The 26,735-nt window shown below is 41.1% G+C and overlaps 1 protein-coding gene across 3 annotated transcripts in view; it reads left to right on the top strand.

The window, feature by feature from the left end:
- LOC137871498 (cGMP-dependent 3',5'-cyclic phosphodiesterase) overlaps positions 1-26,735 on the top strand; it is a 141,512-nt gene that overhangs the window by 17,637 nt on the left and 97,140 nt on the right. For 2 of the 3 annotated variants that reach the window (XM_068709347.1, XM_068709331.1), the window contains exon 3: positions 24,639-24,729. In XM_068709347.1, coding sequence (XP_068565448.1) covers positions 24,639-24,729 — 91 coding nt within the window. Of the gene's footprint in view, positions 1-24,181; positions 24,322-24,638; positions 24,730-26,735 lie in introns of those variants that run through there. The other variant, XM_068709339.1, reaches the window with a different exon arrangement.

Genomic DNA, 26,735 nt, shown 5'->3' with positions numbered 1-26,735 from the left:
CTGAGTTCTAGATTTTATTCACATTACACACACACACACACACACACACACACACACACACACACACACACACACACACACACACACACACACACACACACACACACACACACACACACACACACACATATACACACACACACACACACACGCTGGAGCATATGCTTTTTCCTGCTGGTCTACTCATTCTGATACATAATGCATTAGAAGTGAGACCAAGTGGTCTCTCTCTCTCTCTCTCTCTCTCTCTCTCTCTCTCTCTCTCTCTCTCTCTCTCTCTCTCTCTCTCTCTCTCTCTCTCATCCCACTGTTCCTTCCTTCTCCCTAACCGATTTCCACTCCCTGATTTCCACTTCCAGCGATGACGTCGTTCTCTCATCACCCCCCCCCCCCTCTCAGCAACTGTCTCTCTCCATTTTTCTCTCTCCATCTTCTTACGTGTTACTGTATTGTTAGGTCCTAGCAGTAATTTATTCATAGAGGTACACTGGCTGGCCTTTCCTAAAATGGAAGGATAGATGGTGGACAATAGGGAGCTGATGTTGTCAGAAAGGTTGGGGAGAGGAATGTGATGACAGCCACATCAGGTTGGATCTTCTTTATGTCTGGGCCTGTGTGCAAAAATAAATCACACATATTAATGAATGTTGTTGTTGCCCAATGCTGCAAACCACAGAAAAAGTGAAGACTACAAATTCCATTTTTGTTCAATTCTCAGCAGCCAGAAAGTGCGAAAAAAATAAAATGTAAAAAAATTGAGAGATGTGAGATCAGGATGATATTGTCTGACTTTGAGATAATTCATTTTCCTTCATTGTCATCTCTTAATATTCCACGGGATGTATGCACCTGTGTCTTCTGTTTTGGCTGACATTTTTGTCTAAAATCTGACATTGACAGGTCTGCATCTTTTCCTTGTATGCAATATCTTTGTGTTGATTGTGGACTTATTGTTCAAAGTTGTCCTCATCTCTATAATATATTTTGTCTTTTGTTATTTCCTCAGATGTTTGACCATCACTGCAGAAAGATAAATGTTCAGAGTTTGATCGCCATAAATCTGAGTTCAGGACATGTACCTTAATGCCAAAAAATATTATTCCAAGCTGAGTATATTTGGTTCTCAACTTCTTCCCCCAAAAATCCATGCTGTGATTTGTAATCCAAAACAATTGAAATTTGGAGATATCTGCAAGAATTGTATTTTGTGCATTGCATATATCCTCTGAATGTTTGTGGTGGTAATAACCTCGTAACGGCTTAACATCATCACACATAAATACAAAAAACGCAGCATGATGCCTTTCTATACCTTGTGCACTTATTTTTACTATGGTCAAATTGTCCACCGCAGGTGTTTGAGGCATCTCGAAAAAAATACAAACACACAATTTGAACTGGTGCTGGGTAGCTAATGAGAAACCAGTATTTTCCGTGGTCCCGGTATATTGTTTCTGAATGGTTGCAGTTATACATCAGATGTGATGTGAAGGGTGGTGTTTGTAGTAGCTGAGGGTGACATTTGATGACCATTTCAGTATATTGTCCAATAACCACCAGTTTGCCCAGTGAGCTGCCAAATTGTTTCCTGTCAATGAATTTAATGGGTGCATGTGCGTATATGCGTGTGTGTGTGTGTTGATCTTATGAAGCCAGCTGCTAGGTGTGTCTTCGATCAGCTTCCCAACAGGAAGGATACACAGACCATTAGAGAAAACAGGAGAGAAACCTAATTGACCGACAACAGGACGTTAGAGTCGACACTCTGTGGTTTCCATCCTGACCCAGTCACCCGTCCATCCTGCACCGGTGCTGCAGAGATGATCTATGTAAATACATATTTCTTGTTGTGGAGCGTTGGGGTAGTCAAGGCAGGTGTGGAGGTAGTTTTAATGTTCCACATTCTGTAAACAACCCATCTCATCTTCTAGCTATAGGTGGCCTATATGAATCAAGTTCAAACTCACTCTTGACTTTATGTTACGTCCCCTTTTTTTAGTCTCGGGAAAAGTTGAGACAATAACGCGACAAAGAAAGAATATTAAAGGGTCAAGAGTAGAAGTAGCAATTAAGGTGATTCATTTCAAACTCAGGTACTTGTGGGAGAGGATGGGACAAAATGGTCAAACAAATAGAAATCAAAATAACAAAATTAGCCCTGGCTAACTCCTACCTCTGAAAACAAAACACAAACAAAATGGCTTTACATGTTTATCTAAAAATAGCTTGACTAAAACAGGGGCAATGATCAACCCTAATGGCCAATAATACTACGGTTTCTAAACAAACGTGAACTGTGTGTAAAATGTAAAGGGTATCCCAGCTCACCTACTGGCCTCCACCTCCCACCACAAACCTTAACAAGTTATCAACAACGGTGTCACAGCTCAAACAGGCAGAGAACAACAACAAAGAGGCTTCCTCCTTTTATTCTGGGCTCCACTCTGCTGATTGGCCAGCTTGAAGTCTGTGGGAACCAAGGAGCAGCATGACTGGCCTGCACAGGTGGAAACCTGGAGAGAAAACAAAGGAGGGAGAGAGGAAGAAAGGCAGGAGGGGAGAAAAGCACAAACACAAAGGCGCTTTGCCCCTGCCTGACACCTAACACTTTGGAAACAGCTGATCTCACCTCAAAATCTATAAGGTAGCTTTTCTGGAGCTTTTGATCATGCCACATGATCTTCATCAGAAGGGGATGCCATCTTTCCAAATGTCATTGAATTATATGTTGGAGCAGAAACTATTTGTTGATTGACAGAAAGTGAATCATTACCACTGATATTATTTTGATTAAGCGTTAAAGTCAATTTCTAAACAAAATTGCAAAATATTGACAGCTTGAGCTTCTCCAGATTTGATGTTTTTTGTTGTCTCACACAAGATCAAACTGAACATTTTTGGGTTTGAACTGAAACATCACTTGGGGGAAATTGTGGAAATATTTCAGTATTTTCTGATATTTTAGAAACCCATGATTAAATGATTCATTAAGTAAATAATAGATTAATAAAAAAAAAGAAAATAATCATTTGTCAGAGCTGTATTGTAATTGTTTGAATGTTTTCCAAACGGATTTTCTTTTTGTCCACTTTGGGGCAACAGAAACAAGTTGCACAACGCTTATATTATCACCTCTGGCCAATCAGCAAACGGTTGCTTATTTACACCAGACGTTATGGAGCAACAATAAGCTGAAACTCACTTTAAAAAGTTCTGTAAAGCCGAAAGGAGCTCAAGAGTCAGGTGATAGTTGTCTGTAGGTTCATCCATACGATGGATTTCTTTGTGCACAGACAAAAAAAACAACATCCATAATTTCATAGCAAATGGGCTAAACTCCATCTTCTGACAGAGATCACGAAATATGATCAAAAACCTCCCGAGGTGCTACCAAATGGACCTTGAGATTATATTGTTTTGTCAATTGCTCAGCTTTGTTCCAGAGTATCCCAGAAGCAGGGCCACACCGACAAATTAAAATGCATGCACGTCATACTAAAATGAAACATTTCGTTTGCTTTATTTCACCAGTATAATCCTTAATATCAATGCTTTCCATTAAGTCCCGGGTACAGACAGTAACAACTAACTATAAACCTCCCCTGATTAAAATCTGACACAACTGACTCAAAATACAATACAGTCTGAATATGTGTTACAGGACAGTGTTTATTTAGCAGAGGTTCGGTACACAGGCAAGCAGTCTGATCAGGCAAACAAATCCAAAACAGGGGCGAGGCAAAACGCAGTCGGGTAAAAGCAGAGAGTCAAAAACCAGGTAACAAAAAGCACAAGGGGAAAAATGCTGCAACGCTAGACACGGAAGTACTAAGAGGAAATGGCACAGAGACAGAGACACACAGGGTTTAAATACACTGGGGAGGGTTAGGTGATTAGACACAGGAGGGATCAATCAGGGGCGGGGCAGACGACCACAGTGGCTGGAACACACACACACACACACACACACACACACACACACACACACACACACACACACACACACACACACACACACACACACACACACACACACACAAGGGCAGGAAGTGAAGTGACCTGAAACGAGAGGAGAGGTAAGTGACACAAAATAACGGAAAATCACGAGACGTGATTATATGCGATGAACTTGTGCGTCTTGCTGCTACAGCACCTCCTGATAGCTGTACAGCATTGTAAATATTGTATGAAACAGGATCAGTGAATTTGAATTCATGACTGATGTAAGGAATTTGTGGAGTTCCTGATGTCATCACTGATTCATGATGCCCTCTCTCTCCTTCCCTCTGTCCATGACATCTATTAATAATGAATGGCCCCGACTGTGTGAAATGCCAGTCCCTCGCATATCAGTGAAGTGTCCCTTTTTTAGAAAGCTAATGTTGACAAATGACTGGGAGCGTAACGCATTTGAGCACACTATTAACCCCTGAAATGCCATTGTGTTTGTGAGTCAGAGAGAGGTTGTGTGTGTGTGTGTGTTTGTGTGTGTGTGTGTGTGTGTGTGTGTGTGTGTGTGTGTGTGTGTGTGTGTGTGTGTGTGTCTGTCTGTCTATAAAATGTTATTATGGGCTTTGTGGGCCGCTCTTAACCCTCATTGACCTTCATTATATCTCACTCTTGTCATTACAGTCGCTTTTCTTTTTAATGCTTTCACATATCACGGCAATATTGTCAGATGCTGTGGCTACTGCGCATATGCTAATGCTAACAGTCATGCGCAGACAGTTCTCTCTCTCTCTCTCTCTCTCTCTCTCTCTCTCTCTCGCTCTCTCTCTCTCTCTCTCACCAAAATACATCCATTATGCTGCCATACAGTGAATCTAGTGGGAAGATAAGAGGAGTAAGCTGCTGCACTCTGTCTAAGGATGAAGGGTCTAATTGGCTGCTTAACTAGAGATTTTATTACACATACGCAAACACACACTCACACACTCACACACGGTGCCCTCGGGCCGGTTTTGTCTTTTGTCATTGTTAATGAATAGTACAGTGTTAAAGAGATAAAGCTAAACCGGACTCATTAAATTGCCTGTGTGTGCAAGATCCTGTTTTCTGTGTGAGTGAGTCAGGGATACTTTAACACACACACACACACACACACACACACACACACACACACACACACACACACACACACACACACACACACACACACACACACACACACACCAACAAATACACATAAATACACACATAGACCATGGTTTCACTTTTTGTACCTTTTTCTTTATACCCTCATTATCACTGGATGCTTTGGCAATATTGTCTTTGTTACACTTTTGCCAAAAAAGCATATTGAATTTAAATTGTTAGAGGGACGTAGAGACAGTGAGATGGAGAGAAAAAGTAGATGAGTGAAGAAAAGACAGAGAGTGAGAGAAAGTCTACAGGTTGGTGAGCTGCTTAATTGCTTTGCCATGGAAAATCATATTAGCTCTGTTAGGGGGTTTAAATGTCAGCATATCTGCACATATAATCAGCACGTGTATGCGCGGATAATGGTGTGTGCTTGCTTATTTATTTGTACATGTTTGTGTCTGTGTGTGTGTGTGCGTGTGAAACATTCTGTGTATGGATGTGTGTGTGTGTGTGTGTTCATAGATGCACTCTCAATTCTGCCAGATGTTATCTCACACTCTATCCTGTGTCTTTGGGAGCCTTCTTCACCGCTCCATTTACTTTACTATGCTGACTGTGTGTGTGTGTGTGTGTGTGTGTGTGTGTGTGTGTGTGTGTGTGTTCATGGATGCACACTCGCAATTCTGTTAGACCTCATCTCACACATCTTTGTCCTCCTGTGTCGTTAGGAGCCTCCTTCACTGCTCCATTTACTTTACTACGCTGACTGTGTGTGTGTGTGTGTGTGTGTGTATGTGTGTGTGTGTGTGTGTGTGTGTGTATTGGATCATTGCGTGGGTGTTATCTGCCTTGTTTTATCATTCTGAATCTGCAGTTGCTCATTAAACCTGCTTGTGTCCTCCTCCTTCGTTCCCTCCCTCCTCTGATGGTCTCTTTCTCTCCTTCATCTCATCCTCATCACCACCTGTTCATTCCTCCCTCTTTGTTTCTCATTTCTTTAGTTGATTCTCCAACTTGTTCCCCAACTGGTTCATCCTCTTCTTTTCTCTCGAGCCCTGTCTGCCTCTTACTGTCTGGTTCTTGCTGTCTCATAAGCTAAGATTACATAATGTCTCTCCATTAAATTGGAGGTTACAGAATAATTCATCAGTTGTAATCAGAAGTCAGAATAATGAAGTTTCTTCTGCAGATTTGCATAAACAAAATGTCACACAGCCCAAAAGGCTGAAAACAAGGGAATCTCATGAATCTCACATCATCACGTGTATATATATATATATATATATATATATATATATATTTATACAAGATATAAAATTCAGTTTATTTTGACCGCTGAGAGGCATTTTGATCGCTTCTCAGCGGTCCTCATTAAACAAAGACAAGCTGGTGGCTCACTGCTAATGATGCTAACAGCGCTAACAGTGTTTTCCTGAGGGCGCTGCGCTTTTGAGACCGTGTTGTGTTCTTTGGGGTCAATTTTTCCACACATTTCTAAGTTGATTGGCTGAAATTGAGGCCATTATGAAATGCAATTTTATATTCTTTTAGGCCCTAACCTGACAAAGTTCTTTGACATTGAAAGTGGCAAGAGAGGCAAATATATTTGATCTAAAGGGGTATTTAGGTTGTCAAGAAGTAGACATGATGTACCAATTTTTTTTCTTTTCTTTCATTTTCTGGAGGTTTAAATTGCTGAGATCAAATTGACCTCAAGGAGAAATGATGTTAGTACATTTGAGGATAACAGGAGGGTTAAATATTACATCTACTATTTCCATTACTCTCGTTTTCCTGTGTTCTGGATATGTGTCCTGAGCAGCTTTAACTCTGAGGTCACTTCCAGTCAGGATATAGCCCACACACTCACTCATGTGTAAATGTTTGGTTTGTGAACATCAGAGGATATGGTGTTATCCTTTGTTTGTGCTAGTGTGTGTGTGTGTGTGTGTGTGTGTGTGTGTGTGTGTGTGTGTGAGAGACAGAGAGATGTATCGTGCTAGACACAGGTTTTGATTTATACTGACATTTGTGTACTTGTGTTTGTGTGTTTATCCCTGTGCGTGTGGTATATCATATGTGTGTAAATGTATGCACACGGGGGTTGCTCTCTTATCTCCAGCGTCACACAGGAACTGAACCAACAGACGACCGGAAGCCTTATCGCTCCAAACACCACCACACTGTTTATTCAGACAAGCGGACACACACACACACACACACCTGCACACACACACGCACACACACACACACACACACCTTTCCTTTCTGGTGTATTCATTCAGCATAATGAGAGGAAGCGTGGCATGCACTGTACAATGTGTATGTGTGTGTTTGAGTGTGCTCGTATTGTAAGCAATGTGAGGACAGGCTGAGTAATAATATCACAGTATGCTGTATGTTCATGCATGTAATTGGTCTAAGGTCAGATTCAATGTGTGAAGACATAGTTGCAGCATTGATTGGGATAACATGGGAGGTGTATTTACATTCTGGTTCTGGTTATAGAATTAGTGCAAAGATGATGATATAGCGCAAAGGGAAAAGATGGACAATGTAAAGCTGATATTATAGAATTATTATTGTCAAGATGATCTTGGTTCAAATCTGCAGCCCAGTCAAAAATAAGGTGCAAAAACCCTCTTAAACATTCAGTTGGATACTCAAGAGTAAAATTATGAGGCAAAGAAGGCCCTAATATTTTCAGAGCACTATTTCATGAATTATTTTTAGTCCTCCAGCTGTCACAAAATCATGAAAAAAAGAACTCCCAAAAAAATGTTTCGACCTGCAAGGCCTTCATCAGGCAAATATCTATGGGAAACAAAAACAGGCTTTATATACAGACAAAATATAGACAGCCTTTTTTTGGTATGCTGTTTTGATGTGCACACTATCCACCATCTTTATTACATATTGACTCATTAATGTGATAGCTGTGGGTGGAGCATACTGTATTTCTGGGAGGCTGAATGTAGTATTCTTTAGTTCATATATCTTTGTGATGAGGCCATTCCATTTCATTAAACACCTACATTAGTATGTGTTTCACATCTTGTGGTTGCTTTGTTAATTGAAGACGGATTGCTCAGTCGTTAAGTGTTGCTGTGTTTAATAATGGTTATTCCCAGGATGAGCTGATGACTGAAAGTGATGGGGGAGCATTATGTTTCCACAGGGGGGACATTAAAAGTGTTATAGATATTTTTATAGACTCCCTGCAATAAGAAAAAAAAGAATTGCCAGACTGCTGTTCAGCATAGTGAACAAACTGAGACTCAACATGAAGTCAGATGTGTGCAATGTACACAGCTGAAACACCGCCAGTGATCAAAGAGATATGTGAACTGCAGTTTCCCCAGTTTGTAACTTACTGGCATAGATGAGCAGGCGGTAACCCATCGGGACCGGCCCCGTTAGTTCATCCTACAGCGTTGAACCACACTCACTCACACCTAGAAACTCAATAGCTTACTCCACAGTGGGCAGTAAAAAAAACTAAATTGTGACACATTGCATTGTGACATTATACAAGCCTTGTACATGGTCTCTACTTGTTTCGTGAACTTGGGTTGATTTTGGACATCGTGTCGAGGATGGATTATAAACCTCCTCCACAGTCCACACCAATGAAACACCTCTACAGGTGTTACTTATTTCGCCTGCTTAGACTTCCTCTCAGAACTGTGTGGGCATGTAGAGCCTGTGCCTGTTTGACATGTCCTTCACCCTCCTGGTAGTGTTGTTGCACTTGTCAGTGACATCTTACACCTTTAGTCATTAAGGCATTTGGTGACATCACACTCCTAAACCTAAATTCATTAGCCGTTTCACTTTACATGCTGCATTAAACTCTTAACACCCTGATTTCCTGGTAAACAGCCTTTTGTGGCGGTGCTAATGACGTAGGCGTGAGTGTGACACTATTATGCTGTCTCAAACTCTCTCAGAGAGGAGGTCTGGGTGGACTGTTGCTGGGGCAAAGTGTATGCCATGACAGCAGAGGCGATGTAACAAAGGCGGTGATCTTTCCCTAATGATCGTGACCTTTCCCTAGCCGCTAGTTGGCTAAACTTTCTGTAAAGGTGGAATAAATATTTATATGAGTCACTTGTGGAGCCGTCGCATGGGCCTGGAAAGGTACTGACAAGCGAGTCGTCTTATCGTTTCGGTGCGAGTGCTTGTGCTCTGGCACACACATTTGTCCATGCATGACAGCTGGATTTTGGGGCCCGTTTGGCCATGCCTCTCAGTCAGCCGCAGGAAGACGTGTGCTGCCTCTTGACGTTGAGCCCTGAATGGGTCATTATGAATGTGCTGTTCTACTGATCAAAATGATTATTCAACTTATGAGGAAGTCTCTGTACAGTGAAGGTTCCACGCTGAATTTAAAGACACAGAGTTGCGCTAATCCTGCCATTAATTTGTGTTTGGACTTCTGCCTTCATTCATCTGTAGTGAAGTCAGGGTGTGTGTACAGCAGCGTGTCAAAGCTGCCGCTTAATGTTTGCAGATGAGCTTTCACTTTATTCCACTGTTTGCATTAATGTAAGTCGCTCTGGATAAGAGTGTCAGCAAAATAATGACACAGTGAATGTACACATGAGAGTGAGGTCGGTGAGGAGATAAAGGGAGGGAAGTGAGAGAATAGGGGGAGAGGTAGAGAGGTAGAGAGAGGCGAAGAGGAGAAAAGATAAACAGAGAGAGAGAGAGAAAAATACTTCTGGTTTTGAGAGAGAGTTTAGGAGAACTCTTTTTCCGCCTGTCCACACACACACACACATACTCATACGCAAAATTACACTCACATTTACATATCAATTTACATACAAAGTCTTCACACACGTAGACACTCGTTTCCAAACTAATTTCAACTCATTTGCATCCACAACTGAGTTGAGAGCAGAGTGACAGTTCAATCATTTCTTCCCAACACCCTCTTTCTTGTATCTTCCTCTCTCTCTCATCTGAGAAAGTTAATTGAACACTTCTTCTGCGCTTGGAGGTGTCAAAAGTGGGTGCTGTCATTCAAGTTTTCATATTGAATCTAAATAAGTTGCCAACATTTTACTTTTGGTAACACTGGGAGAAATGAATAAGGAAGGAGGAAGTAGAGTCAGCTTTTAATTGGTGACGGAATAGTTCAACTAAACCCTCATAAACTGGGGTATAAGGAAACGGCTGCTACCACACACGTAACTTTCACCTGTGAAAATATGGCAAGAAATGTTTATTGTGTTTAGAGTGACTTGTACATTTCCTGAAGCTCTGGACGTCACACAGGCGACACCACCACTATATTTCCAATCTCTTTGGAGCTCTCCCGGCTGCATTTAGTGCCATCATTACTTCAAATACTGTCACTGTCTTAATTAAGGTCGTATTAAATTGGGTCAATCAAATTCGACAATGTTTGGATATAAATATTCTCTTCATTTTGTCACTTTTGGGATTGGCATATCTTAACCATATTTAATTAAAGGAGGGTTTGCTTTTAAAATACATGCTATTAATGGTATACAACCATGTTTAAGGTTTCCTTTCAAGGAAACAATAGGTGCAAAGCACTTACGAGAAATTGTCTGTGAGCAAAGGAGGTAAAAGTAAAACTCCTGTGGTTGAAAGCCAAACAAATATGGATGTCAAACTGCAAGTCAAGACTTGACAGCACACAGAGACTCCTTCATAATCAAAAAGCAATGTTTGTGAGCAGCCTAAGCCAGAACTCTGATTGTTTTGAACTTGCAAGATGTGAGTGAGCAGCAGGGCTTCCTGTCTTGTTATTTGCAAAGTTGCACAGCCTCAAATTTGAAAGTCGAATCAGTTGTATGCAAATCAAAACTTGAGAGCGGAGCAAAATCCATTGGATTTGACATGCTTCCGAGAGTCATCCCGTTGACTCTGCCTGCTGTCAGAATACTTCCCAGTGACATACAACAGCTGTGGGTGTTATTCTGATCCCAACCCATGTGTCAGACTCATGCTGTTCAATAAATAGCTAAACTGACTTATATCAGAAAAAAATATTTAGGGAATAACCGATCTGAATACGCAGACCTCAGTGCAACGTAAACCTGGTAGGACATGGGCAACCTTCATTTTTTTATCATCTGAAAGTTTCCTTTGTGCCTACTTTTCGCTCTCATGCTTCCACCAGAGTTTCTTCTCTCTGTAGTCTCGTCCGTCTCTCTATTCGTCAGTCCTCCTGTGGGAGAGCAAAGAGAAAACACAAGAAAAGACAGACAGGCTCACCTCTAAGCTGCAGACTGGAAGCAACTGGAACAGTTTTCGTATAGCTCTTCTGTACGTGCAGCAGTGTGGTTCATCTGGAACATGTTGGTCATTCACATATTCCTTATGAAAGATAAAGCCGAAGAGTCAACTGGTTAACAGTCACTGTGACTGGATTCAGTGGACTAAAGTAGCACATGTGGTCCAGTTCAAAACTTAAGTGTGTGATGGATTTACAAATTGCTTATGCAGGCAAGACTATTTTTTTATTGATTCTTTAAAAAAGTGTTTAGATTTCTAATTAATAGATGAAACACAAAGATTCGTGGCAGACGGTGGTTCAGGTTCAAGGCTTCCGTAATATGGTGAATACAACGTTTACACTGCGACAGTTTTCCTATAATACGATTTTAAAAATCGCAATATAATGCCTTGATTACAGTGTTGCAATATGTCACAATATGTTGAATCGTGTATCATGATAGGCATTGTATTGCCAGATTCTTGCCGATACACAGCCCTTAATGTGTTTATAGTTAGCAGTGTTACAGTGAAAATGGACAAAGTATTACATCATAGTGTATTTCATGTTGTTGTATCATATTGCATTTGGGCAGAGCGCTATTACATTTTAAACGGGGTGCACAAAGAGAAATCTTGATTTTGCTCTAAAAACATCCTTTATGTTTAGGATTCTGTCCTCAGCAGATTGTTTCTCTGCATTGTCTTCGGTTTCTGTCCTCCGAGCGGTCTTTTGTTCTGTCTTGGTGTCACACATGTCTCCATCTCTCAAGTGCTTGTCATAGATGCAGGAAAGTAAAAGAGAATTTAACAAGGGAAACGCAGGCTGAAAGGTGCTAAGAGTTGCGGCAAGAATGCAGAGAAGCAATTCTTCAAGCGATTCTTTTTCCCTAATGAAGGAAAAAAGAATCAAGGGGATGGAAGAGAAGAGAAAGTTGGAAGACAAATGAAATAAAGGAAAATGATGGGGTGGGGGGGTGTTATAGAGAGGTTTCAGGAGAGGATGAGTTGTTTTTTTTTACTGGGAGGAGAGGCGAAGGTTGTTGTGACCAGGTTACCATGGAGACAGCAGGTTCCTAGCACAGCTTTTGTCATCGCCTTGATCACTGACTGATAAAGATGAAGGTGTTTGCGTGTGCGTGTGTGTGTGTGTGTGTGTGTGTGTGTCTGTGTGCATGCGTGCGTGCGTGTGTGTGTAATTGAGCAAGTGTTTCTCTGGAAACAGGTGTTGGTACTGAGATGAGGGGAAGTATTAAAGGGTCGCAAAAGGCTGAAACAAAATCATTTTCCAGCAATCCCATCAAGTGGGGAAAAAGCATTTAAGTGGAACCGTGTTAGTAACAGCAAACAGAATGGGCTTTAGAGACATCTTTAAGGGTTAGAATGAAAAGAGAGAGCGATATAGAGAGGCGCAGAGAGGAGAAAGAGGGAGGAGATGACAGGTGAGGCAAATTGGAGAGAAAATGATTTCTGATTTCCTCGGCAGTGGTGAGGAGATTGGACAGGCAGATAGAGTGCTACGCGCACACGCACGCACACTGGGGTTGCATACACATATGTATCCTCTCTCACTATCACACGTTGTCAGTACTTTAACATTGAGTGCCATGAGCAGGGCCTGGCTGCAGTAATCATGAGATAAAGTGTTTTAATCATGGAGCAGAATCACTTCCCTTATCCTTAATCTCTGTGATGTGCAGGATTGAGAATGCGTCTCTCTAAATGTAATCTGGTACACACACTCCTGAGTACCGCCTGAACTATAATCTGGTGAAATACTCAAACTGGCGGTAGACGATGTGATGGGCCTGTGCCATGCAACGTGGTAGATAAAAAAGATTTTGCCTTACTGTTTATTCTGTGGTGTTTATTCCTTTAATAGCTGTGGTTGTATTAGACCAGTGGTTCTGTGATTGGTCTCCAGATGAGAAACACAATGGCAAAGGATTACTTTCTGTCAAAATTCCTCATTTATTTTCATGATTTTATACAAAGATATACATCTTCATTGTGATTAAATGTGTGAAATTACACATAACTGAAATAGAAGATTATCCATCGCACACACTGCTACAGAAACACCGACATCATATCACTGAGGATTCCCTGCTGGAGCGACTTCCTGCTGAGAGACTATGGATCCTAACACTAGCACACACACACACACATGCACATATACACACATATATAAGCTGAAATACACGCGCTTGTTCACTCGCACACCCAAGATCTTCCGCTATGGGTACTTATGTCATAGTCGATCAGATTCACCCAAGAGAAAATGCCACTAAGATGAAGAGACTGTAAAATGAACAAAGGGAAGATGAGATTAGAAAGCAGGACAGAAAGTCAGCACATGCATTCACAGTGAGTGCCAACATACCGCACTGTAAATCTGGCCTACTTGGCACTGGAGCCTCTCAATAGATTAGACTTCCTGCTTTCTTGTCTTGCTTTTCTTTTTCCTTTCTTTGTCTTGTTTTTTTGGGGACATGATGTTTAATTCTTACTCTCTTTAAGGCCTGGCTCTTCCCTTTTGAAACGGGAACAATAAGGTCACTGGTAGTCCGTAGAAGTGTGTTAGTGTGTGTGTGTGTGTGTGTGAGAGCCCTTATACCACTTTGAAGTTTGTTTTTTGGGGAGGTGGACCGATGTTGTGATTAATGCGGGGGAATTCAGATGAAGTCAGCGCAGAAGTTGCTCTTCATTTCCGCTGCAGTGGCTGCTGTGTGATTACTGCACCCCTGAGAGGAATCGTCAAGAACATTTAAAGATTTCTTTCCATTGTGGTCGTCGGTCTTCATAAAGCAAAGAGAGCGATGCGGTTTGACTTGACAACAATCCAACTCCAACTGAGAATTAGAGTGCTAATGCATGGTGTGTTCAGGTGCTGTGGGGATTTTCTTTAATGATAACCACTCAAGGTTATAGATTCACTGCTTCCTATTCTCTTGAGCAAATGCAGAGCACACGCCATGTCGTCATTTTTCTTAAGATATAAGACATGGATAAAAAGAAAGGAGAAGAACTATAAACGCAAATAGGATTATATATTAAATCCAGTCATGCATTGAATTTAAATGCAGATCAGACGCCTCCAGAATGTTTTATTTTAGATGCCACTGATTTGATTTGCAGTAAGAGGATGTCAAGCCACTGCACTGCTGAGTGTAGTTTATGTATTTGTACACTTGGGGGCGCTCTGACAGCAGCACTGACATGTTTGACGTAACACACCTGCAGCGAGAAGAAACACACAAAAAGAAAGAGAGAATATTAGAAGAGAGAAAAAGACAAATGAGTGGAGGAAGAAAGGAAGGAAGGAAGGAAGGAAGAGGGAAAGTGAGAACATGTGAGAGAAGAGGCAGAAAGAGGCCAGAGATGAGCAAGTTCAAACGTGTGTGACTGAGGTCTGTTTATTTAGGCGTGGATGTGTGTTGAGGGTGTGTGTAACTGTCATGTACGTTTCTGACATGTTGAGGCCGTGTGTGTGTGTGTGTGTGTGTGTTATGGCGCTCCCATAATTACCATTGTGTATTCAGGCCTGGATAGTGTTTCTTTTGTGTTGACCTGTTGACTGTCCGTCTGCGTCACAGCTTCAAAGGACTTTAATTTCAGTCGTGCTCAAACTAATGAAATGGCCGCCTTTCCTCTGACTGCTTACAATTTTCTGTCATTACTCTCCTCTCTGTGTCCACTCACTCTCACACAACAGCGCAGGTTTCAGCTGTACGCCCGTCTGGGCTAGAACAAATATTTATAGAATCAACAGAGGATTAACAGGATCATAATTCAGATTTTTAATTTAGAGCCGCAAATAACAACTATTTGCATTATTAATTAACCTGACAGTAATAATAAATAATGAATCTACTATTCAGCTCTAAATCATCTCGTAAGTCGAATATCAAGTAAGAATGCAGAATATTTTCGTGTTGTAATTGCAGAATTTAATATTATAATAGATTATTACACATCGCTTGTATGTTTCCAAACACAATTAAAGAGAAATCTTATGAAAAAAACTTTGTTAAACTGTTAAACTGTGATTGGATCTGTCTTGTAGTTGACATTTTATAGACTAAACAATTAACCAGTTAAGTGTTTTTTTTAAATAAATTATGGTAATTTGGGGTTCACTTCTCTTTAAACTAAAGAGTTCTGTAAGCAACATTAACAAGAGTTGAACATTTTCCATCTAATGGACACTGTACACATTCTGTGAGCTGAGGAAGCAGAACATCTACTAACACACATTAATACTACCACCACTACTCACTACTACTACTTTCCATAGATCTCCCGTTTTATCTCGAGGTGCCATACACTTCTTTTTCCACCGTTGGATTACACACTCTAACAACATCCTGGTGTCTTTCTTCACCCCCCCCTCTGTGTCTGTGTTGTAAAATATCTTGCATCATTATTTTACATGTAAAGAGAATTCCCATCTGATATTTCTGCAGTTTTACTTGTGCATAACTGAATAATTCTCTCATAGCTACAAAACAGACTTCTGCTCTACAACAAAAAAAGTCTAAAACTGACTTTGTTGGTATCGCAGGATTTTTGTTTGGGAGTAAATTCTAAATACGCTGTACAAATGCGTCTATAACTGAGAAACATTTCCCTTCTGAAAACATGGCTATTCTTTTTAATAATTCCATTTAGTTGCTGAGGTTAGTTCTGATCCATCATCTCCAACAAAGGGTTGAGTTTGCTCTTTCAGAAGTAAAGTTTCTGTGTGTGTGTGTGTGTGTGTGTGTGTGTGTGTGTGTGTGTGTGTGTGTGTGTGTGTGTGAGCATGCCAGGGTCAGTCCATTCATTGCTTCATTATAGAGAAGAAATTTTGGGTATAAATTGTTCTGTGATTTTTTGCACCTCAGGAAGATGGGGTGCCATAGCAACAAATCGGAGTCAGTGTAGTTATTTCACGTACACACACACACACACACACACACACACACACACACACACACACACACACACACACACACACACACACACACACACACACACACTGTCATCGTCATTACCACTTGTAGCATCTATTCAGCCTTCTCAACACGACTCGCAGGCTCACGGATGCTGATTGGTTGAACTGAGGAACCAATTAGATTAGCGAGATAAAGAGATAAAGAAAGCACAGAGGTAATACTTTATCCAGACACTCTTTGTCTGACCTATCTGGTTACTAACAGGGCACGCATATGCGAACATGTGCAAATACTAGCACACAAATATTAAGTCTGCATTCCAAAACACACATTACACAGAGAGTGGCTCTGTTGGGCTCTTTCACCCACACCTCATTAATTGTTGGGTACTTTTGTGTAAAAAAGTAGAATAAAGAAATAAAACAGAGAGAGAAAGAAGAGTGAGAGGGTGGAAGAATACGTTTTGTTTGTTTGCTGCAGTGTTCCTTCGGTTCTTCTTTTTCACTGCCCCTGCATGACTTCTCTCCATCTATTATTCTATCGGTTCTTCCCACAGCTGTTGTTGTTGCTGCTGCAGTGTTTTTCTCCTGCTCTCTCTCTCTCTCTCTCTCTCTCTCTCTCTCTCTCTCTCTCTCTCTCTGTAGGCTGCTCTCTCGCTTTGTTTCCTGTTCCTACATCTTTTAACCTTGTTCTCTGTTTCTACCTTTCTCACTGCTGGAGATTTATCCGCAGCACTCACTTTCCATTTGACCTGTGTGTGTGTGTGTGTGTGTGTGTGTGTGTTTACTCTTTGTAGTTTGCATGTGTTCATGTAACAACAACTGTGTTTCAGCTGAGACCCCTTTAAGCTTTTTAGCTGGCGCTGACGTTACCAGAGGCTACGCTGACGATGATCGCTGTGCCTGAACATTGTTGAGCAGCACATCAGGAAGGAAGCAGCAAACTATGACGGGCAAAGAGCTCCCCTTTACACACAGACACATTTTGGGAAGACACAAACTCTGTCCTGCATACTACCCATCAGCTTTATCAAAGAGTGCAGGGAGCAGCTTCTCGGCAGACAGATCAGTTCCTTGATATTGCTTTTATAGGCGTCCCTGACCTCTTGCTACTTTTCAGTCAGACATTCTTTGTGAAGTCTTGTGAAGTTTTAACTTTATGGCATTATTAGGGTAAATCATTTGCTAATACTTCATAGACTAGCCATTAGCATGAACACATTTTGGGTTGCCAGGTTGTGAAAAATCCTCCAGTAGATCATTTGACCACTTACCTTCTGGAAAAAGGTACCATTATCACCAACTTACTCTCAGTTACGACTGCAGACTGGATTAATTGCTTTAAAAACCCTTTATTAATGACTTACTAACTTTTTTTAAGTGCAGACATGATTGCTTAGTAGGAAGTAAGAAACTCATTTAGTAATGCAGTTGGCAGAGGGTCTAACTTGCATCCATCAAGGTCCATTGGAGCGGTGTTCCTGATGAATTAAAGTGCTAAAAAGATCCGAGGGTGATACCTGGAGCAGAACCAATAAAGAGGATCCATCACACCCTGGCAACCGTTGACATCAACCAACTGACATCTAACTAATCTATAAAAAATGAATTATTAAGTATTAGTAAAGTAATTCATTACAACATATAAACACTTAATCGAGGGCACGCTGCTAGAACCACAGAAGTATAGAGACAAGCAGACTGCACGCATAACCAACCTGTGAGACAGAATAGATGCCGATAAGCCTTTGTAACGTCAGTGAGCCATAAAACAGACATTAGCCATCTGTTCTAATTTACAACATCAGTTGTTTTGTCTGCAAGTTTGTTGCACACTTTAAATGCAGAAAGCACATCCCAGAAATGTTTCTAGATTATTATAAAGTATAACCGTGTGTCCCCGACCAACATGTTATCATTCAACACAGTATAAAGAGATTTACTTATACAGAAAACTTTTTACACACAGTTTTTTTCATACAAACGTGAAGAGTAGCCGTATCATAAAGCCAATTATACATTAGTAATTAAGGAGGTTATCATTTGACATCAGTTGCACGGGTCTTAAGTATCTCATTAGAGAGTGATCATCTGACATCGCTACGTTTATACGTAGAGGTGTTGTGGCTGTGAATCCACTCGGAGCCTCTCTGCATTGGCAGTGAGCGACAGTGACTTTCACCTGGATCAAAGGATCAGTTATGATGTCGTTATTGTTCGGGAGTGCAGGGTCACACCAGTTGTTACACAGCGGTCACTCAAGTCATGAAAGACTGATCACAGAACAAAGGCGACAGAACATGTGACCGATTTGCTGCTGGAAGCCTAAAAGCTGTTTCGTCCTCTTTTGCCAGGTCTTGTGCCCAAAAACGGATAACCTCTCCCCAAGCTCTGCGTTAGTGTTATCATCATTAGTCCACACGCTCGAGCAAATGACCCCATCCCCGTTTTGTACACTGAACCTTCCCTTTCAGTGTTTAAGCACTTACGTACAGAGCAAACCCGATTTTCACATTATTTTTCTCAGTACATTTTGGAGGTGAGATTTCTCTCCTCTTTTCCATTTTCTCATCCTCTCATCTGCCTCTACTCACTTCTTAATGCTTCTGAGACGGACTATGGTGAGGAGACGGGGCATGTTGGTATGGAAACTGGCTTATAAACTGTTCAGGTTGCTAACGTTCTAACTCACATAGCAACAACCCACCAGCCTTTCAAAATGGTGACGTGAAGCAGCTTTGTGTGATTCCTGATGAATAGAAGTCAGAAAGGTTTGTCATTTCTTCGTGTGGATGATTTGCATTGGTGACACTCTATGCATGGACGCTGTAGCAGTTGAGAACAAGAGGCCGTGGCTTTTTTACATAAAGAGCCCACGCACCGACCTTGGAAATTTATGTGTGAATGAAGAGCATTCTGCAGTGCTTAAAAAGTTATGAGTCATCTTAAGACCTTTGCTGACAAAACACTTATGCTTTTTCAGATCATTTGATCAACTGGTGCATTTTAAAACACAAGAGCAGGGGTGGTGGCCCGGCTGCTGCAGTGTCCTTCAGGCAAATTGAAGATTTTTTTATAATTTTTCAAACATTCATAGTAGCATATCCTGTTCATCTAACAAATGGTGTGGCCATATGCTGTAAATACAGTTTGACTACAAGGGGAAATATGTGATGTTTGGGTTTTTAAAGGGGGCTTTGGTCTTGCTTGGTCCGCTGGCTGCATTTTTCCACGTACAGTTGGCAGCGGTATTAATGCTCGTTGAGTTCATTGTTTCAAAGGGCTGTGCCTTACAGAGTAAGTAGTCAGGTTAACAAAAGCATTGCACCGTTGAACTAGGTTATCAATACAAACAGTGCAGCCCGCTGTTAAGTGTGTGATTGCGTATGGGTGCGTGACTTTCCAAAGTAGGGTGTGTCATTGTCGCTTTCCTGCTGTTGTTTTACTGCTTATGTTGTTTAAGGAAATTAATTATGAGTAACAATAACCGTAAGATACACACACACACACACACACACACACACACACACACACACACACACACACTTTTCTCTAAGCTGTTAGTCATACACCATGTGGTGAAGACTTGTATTCGAAGCACTTTACAGTTCTGTAAGTGCATAGATTTAGTTTTTATCATTGATGGTCCCAGTGGGAATCACACCAGTAACCTTGGTTTTTCTGTGCTCCACGCCCACCTAGACTCACATACTTACAGACGGAATAAATCTTGTTGCTCTTGCATGTATAAGACTAAATGAATATGAATGCACTGTATGTTCTGTTTGAAATGTGAACACTAGTGTTGGCACAGAATGGATGGGCAGACAGATAAAACAAATAATTCAATGCTAGTAAGTAATGAGTGCCATGGATATAATATCTGTGTGGTCAAGATTATGAAACAAAGACCGGCATGTAATACTTCTCGATACTGTGTGACACAGTAGAAAAACACTTTTAGTCTGTATGTTAATTAATTGACAGATTGCAGCAGCCACCTCAAGATGAGGTCCTGCTATTGGTCCAAGATGATGTCAACAAGTTTGCAAACAAAACAAACAAATATGTTTAAACCTGCATTATAAACTGCAATTAAATGATCATTTTTAACAATACAGTTAAATAAAGGAGCTAGTATAATTCAAATAAACATACTAATGATTTATTTCCTTTGCAGCATTTTCAACTTTTCATTATCTCAGATGCGCACGTGCATGCGTGCGCACGTGCACGTGTGCATCAGGATGCTGTTAATATAGCTCCACCATTATGTAGATTAGCTCTATTCCCCTGAGTGCACCTTTGCCATTTAAACCTTTCAATCACTCCACTGCTTTATGGGGGTCAGGACACACACACACACACACACACACACACACACACACACACACACACACACACACACACACACACACACAGACACAAAAAGAGATTTACATACATATGCACTTTCAATAAAAGTCTTTTATGAGCATCACATACACTCATAAAACCACATCACAGCCAAAAACATATATATGTTGACATACCCTTTGTTCCACACACACACACACACACACACACACACACACACACACACACACACACACACACACACACACAAAACAGACCAAGGTTACTGGCTGTATCCTCATCAGATTCCAGGTCCACGGCTTGCTAATGATGTTGCTCTGCACTGTAGTTATTCATGCTGTCTCACTGTATGTGTCTTGTGTGTGTGTGTGTGTGTGTGTGTGTGTGTGTGTGTGTGTGTGTGTGTCTGTAACAGCAGCTGAGCATTGAGTAAGTGATCACACGATGGGTTTGTGTGCTGATTGCATCTGAGCAGAAAAAACTGTCCCTGTTTTAATCACAAACCCGGGATCAATAATCTAGTCAGCTAAATTACGCAGCAGTGATGTTCTGAAGTGATATGTGTGTGTGTGTGTGTGTGTGTGTGTGTGTGTGTGTGTGTGTGTGTGTGTGTGTGTGTGTGTGTAAAAGGTAATCTAGATCACAGAGTCCACAGTAGATGAAGAGAGACAGTCTTTTGTGGAGAATTTGCTTTGAACTAACCTATTTTATGGCTCTTCTGTGTTTTCCTGAGGATATGTGAGGGCCTACTCTCCTACCTCTGTCTATGTGTGTGTGTGTGTGTGTGTGTGTGTGTGTGTGTGTGTGTGTGTGTGTGTGTGCGTGCGTGTGTTTGCGCATGGGTATGTGTGTGTTTGTGTTCAAGCAAGCTCTACAGAATTGATAATATGAAACCGTGTGCAGCGCTGATTATCTTTCTGTGTATCCTGCTGCTATTACCCAACACTGGTCAATACAGTCTAAGGTTCTGCTGTACTGGAATAACCTTTGACCATGTTTACAAAACAGGACGCCTCGGGGTTTACTGGGATATTACTGCATTTAATAGCAGAACTCACCCGCTCCAACATGACTCCATCAACCTAGGATTAACCTCTGACGACCTGCCTCTGTGAACTCTACCTCCCTTCACCTCTTCCTCTTCATTCAACATTGATTTAATCAACTGAAAGTGTTGATTTCAATATTTCATGTATGTTACAGCTTCAATTATGCATTAGTACAAGCCAAGTCTAGGTTTACTGTATTCAAAAACACAGAAAGATCTGATTTTATTCGAGTGGTTTAAGTTTTCATCCTTTATTTCAGGTAATTTCAGCCTCCAGTAAACACGTCACAGCAGCACTTAGTTTTGATTGTTTTCCTAAACATTTGACACTATCTTCTCCCAGTCAGGCCAATTTCCAGCATTTGAACCGCAGCAGCTTACTTCATTCGATTGAGAGAAGCTGCTTTCGTCAGCTGGTTTTTAAATCCAACACTGTGACTGTTTGCCTGCGATAGCTTCAAATGTATTCAGTCAATAGATTCAAAATATGCCCTTTTAACAGCACCGTCTTGACAACTCTACGCTCAACAACTTTCTTATCTGGAGCTACAATGCATTTGAAGAAAACCTCAAAGTTAATAGCAGTCCAAATCTGAAATCATAAGAATCACAAACACAGTGTTGACTTGAAACAGCAGCTTAACAAATACATTTTTCATGTGATATGACATGAAGTATGTGTGTGTGTGCACATAGCTGCTGGCAAGCTTGTTTTTAGTAAATGCCTCTGAGGTTTGTTGTCAGATTGATGAACTCAATTAGACAGTGCTATTCAACCTGCTGTACAGCTTCATGCTAAATGTCCCGTCACCACCAGTGTCGCCTCGGATCTGTCAGCAACACAAGGCGCTTCCTGCAGCAGATTGGGGCTGAATGAATCTGCAGGCTGATTAAATGTATAAAGGTGTGGCGGTGGATGTAAATCTTTTTAATCTTATTTTAATTTGTGTGAATGTTGTTTCTGTTTTGCTGGTTGGGCTACATTAGGGTTTATTTCATTTTTAATTTGATGGATTTATTTTCCAGGAAAAATCCATAAATCAAAGTAATTACGAAATTATTAAAATAGGATTTGCTATTGCCGCAAGAGGATATCATAAACATAACAACAAAACAATTTCACCTGAACGTCCATTTATTAGCTGATAATAATAGCCGATATGGAAGAGAAGTCCATAAATGTGCTTAATTCGGAATTCAGAGCATATCTATGGTGGAGGGATTGCTGTTGGCTAGAAGCTAACAGTGCTAACAGCGTTAACAGTGCTAACAACGGGGATAATGCTGACAGAGCTAACGGTGTTTACCTTAGGGGGAACCAGAGGGCTGGTGTTACACTTCTGTGACGACGCTGTCAGTCAGGACGGCGGTAGCAGCTGTAGCCGCTGTATGAGAGCGGTGGAGAGCGGTGGCGGTTAGCTAACCAGCGGGGCACGCTCACCGCGACTCACATGCACTAAGTTGCACGTGTGGTCAGACCAATTACGTAAACAAAGCACAGAGAAGCTTGCATTGCAAGGGGAGAGTGACTTCATTCTCTGCTCAAGTAGACATTACTTAACTATATATTTACATGGCAAATAGTTTTTTTCTGCAATGTTAATGCTCTGAATTTCAAATTTGTCAACTTTAAAGTGCTCAATAAAAAAAGTGGAATTTTCAGCATTTACAGTTCCCCGACAAATAAGCTCCATCTTCTGATGATGATCATGAGATATGACAGAAAGCTTCAGAAAAGGATTAATGGACCTTGGGTGAGACAACAAAATGGCCATTTGATATAATCATTTTATAATTATCATTTTCGGACCTGTTAGAAACAGTTACCTCTATTGTTTGTTAAGTTTAGGCAACTTAAACTGTTTGGTTAATGTGAGGATATACCTACATATATTGTTGGTGGGTTGATGTTGATGGGATGCAAACCACAATGTCAAAGTCAGAAACATTGAAAACATCTCACAGTCTCTCTTTCTCTCTCTCGTGGTTTTGCACCAGTATACCAGTAAACCAGTATCAACCCATTGTCATATTCTGCATGTCCACAAGAAAAGTAAGCTTTATTTCAAATGTTTCTTTTTTTGTGTGAGAACAGTGTCCAAAATCTGAGTGAAAATCTGCTTCAACACTATTTTAAAAAGTCAATTTTTTTGTAAAAATCTGTGAAATCCAAAAGTGATAAACCTTTATGGATAGGAAATCATAAAATTAAATTATTCTAAATATTCACAATTGAGTTGAGTCCACCTCTTCCCATGTGGTCAGAGTGATCAAGCCATTACATATACTGAAAGTGGGAAAGTGAATCACGGGGAGGCATGAGGGAGGCAGTAAGACCCAGAGGAGGAGCAGAAACAGCGAGAGAGAGAGAGAGAGAGAGAGAGAGAGAGAGAGAGAGAGAGAGAGAGAGAGAGAGAGAGAGAGAGAGAGAGGTGGGAGGAGAGAGGAGGAGGGACTGTGTTCACTCTATGCACTCTATTGCAGCTCACACTGTAAGCATCCCAGTGTGTGTCTCAAGCTGCCGGCGCGAGTGTGTGCATCGGAGCGCCGTTGTGTGTGTGAATGTGTGTGTGACTCCAGCGCTCTCTCTGCGTACGACAGGTGGAGATGACATGACTGCGCTTGAGAGGAAGAAAGGAAAGGACCTGTAAGGACTTCACACACTCTCTCTCTCTCACACACACACACACACACACACACACACACACACACACACACACACACACACACACACACACACACGTAAATACGCTCACCTTTTCCCCTACATTCCCTCACACACACCTTTTTAAATTCCTGCACTCCTCACTTCAGGGAAAAGATAAGTTGTTGTGTGTGTTAAAACACTCTTTCCCCAGCAGCTTATCACTCAGACTGTAACAGCTGACTCCATGTGTGCACAGCGGAAAAACTCAAAAAGTCAAACACTCGGAGGGTCCTGACTGTTATTTTTGATGCCTGCAGACGCGGTCAGCAAGTGTTTCTGCGTCCTGAGGAGAGTTCAGCTCCAGCCCTGACTAGAAGACAGTCCACCACGTTGTCCGAACAACTCCAGGTAGGATTTACTCTTCTCTCTTGTGCACTTTGCCTGAAAAACAGGATGCTATGTGCTTCATGCCCTCTGCCCTCATCTCTCTTCTTTCTTCCTTTCATTTATTTTTGTCCAACCTGTAACTGCTACAGCTAGACTGGGATACATTCCCTTCAATATACTCCACTCTGGTTTTTCCTTCATGTAATCAGTCTCAAGTCAAGAAATTTTCTCCCTATATTGCTCTCTTTGTCCCTCGGATCTCCCTATTTCTTTCATTATTACTTATACACACACACACACACACACACACACACACACACACACACACACACACACACACACACACACACACACACACACACTTCTGTCCTCTTTGCTGCCTCATGTCATTCCCTCACCGTTCTTGTTTTTTTGGGAGTAACTTTTATCAGGAGGAGGTAAGTTTCAGCTCCTGTTGCTGCAGCTTTCTGTGATTCTCTGTTGATTTAGTGGGTGATATACTTATTACTCGCCCGTGGGGGTGTGTGTGTGTGTGTGTGTGTGAGGGCTCAGATAAAAGACGGAAAGATAAAACATAACACAGCAATAAACATGAAAGGGAGGAAATTAAAGACAGTGAAGTTGTTGTTTGAATGGCGGTCTCTATTTGTGTGTTGTTACCTGGGAGTTTGTGTGTGTGTGTGTGTGTGTGTGTGTGTGTGTGTGTGTGTGTGTGTGTGTGTGTCTGTTTTAGGCTGCTGCATTTTTGGTTGAGTTGATGCAATTTTGTTCTTGCAAACCCTGCAGCAGTGAGGCTCATTTCGTTCGGTCCTTTTTTTTCTCTCTCTACATCTCGTTTTAGTCTCGCTCCTTCTTTTATGTTGTATGATTTGTGACAAGCAGAGACCTACAATTTAAGATTTCTGCTTGCTTGTATCCTCACACATGTCATCAAGCCGGATATATTTTAAGTGTGTGTGTGTGTGTGTGTTTGTACACAGTCTGAGCTCAAGAGTGTGTTGCTGGTGCGTGCGTCTGCATTTGTGTTTTGTATTGCAGAGGGATTTAATGTTGTTGGCAGAAAAATAGAAAAAAATGTTTAATTGGCTGCCAGTGTTGACATGTTCTGCTCAGATCCAATTACCTTGATAGATACACACTCACAGAGATGCAGGCACATGCATACACACACTAATGTCACACAACCCTCCAAGCAAAAATGAAGCCATTCAAGAAAGGGATTAACAACTATGTTTACAATAACTTCTAAGAATAAATACTTGCTCTATAATTGATGCCAAATATATATTATGTACATATATACGATTTCAACCTTTTATTGAGACGGGCTAGTGTGTTTCTAGACATGTTTCTTGACATGTTAATGTGTCTATCTGTTGTTACAGTGCTAATGCACTTCTGAGTCAGCCCTCCACGTACACATTTCCGCAATCAGTTTATGTTGCTGGAAGTCTTGTCCAACTGCATTCCTCTCTTACAGCCTTTGTGTTTGTAAAAGGTTTGTTGCTGAAATGTGGCCAATAATAATAATCAGAATTATACTAATCATAAAGTAATAATAATAACAAATATAAAACTGTGATAGAATATAGAATGCCATAGCTGATAAAAAATAAAACACATTTGCTAAAATAAGATAAAATCAAAAATATAAAAATAAGATGGAAGAGGCATAACTGAATAATAATGATATTAGTTTGCAGCATGCACACACACACACACACACCAATAAACCTGCAGCAGCTCCATTCTCTTGTACTCTTTATTTATTTTTAACTTCAGTGGAGGTGATTTGAGCCCCATGAAATGTAAACTCCGAAAGTTTGACGTCTTGTACACAATTTATTTTCGAAACCAGGCTTCTCAGTCCAGAGGCAAACAACGACCATAACAAAGTCTAGACCGACACAAGTGCCCTGCAGTACTCGACTACACCGAAAAAGATAAATAGAAACCAATACTGTATCTGTGATTTAGCTGCTGAACTTTTAGCACTTGCAGCGCCACCTGCAGGAGCAGCTTGTTGT

This window comes from Cebidichthys violaceus, unplaced genomic scaffold (genome assembly GCF_023349555.1).
Source record: "Cebidichthys violaceus isolate CVI_PGR_0920_01 unplaced genomic scaffold, fCebVio1.0.p SCAF_1, whole genome shotgun sequence".
Lineage (NCBI taxonomy): Eukaryota > Metazoa > Chordata > Actinopteri > Perciformes > Stichaeidae > Cebidichthys > Cebidichthys violaceus.
Note: the sequence above shows the minus strand (reverse complement) of the source record. Positions and strands in the feature narration are given on the sequence as shown.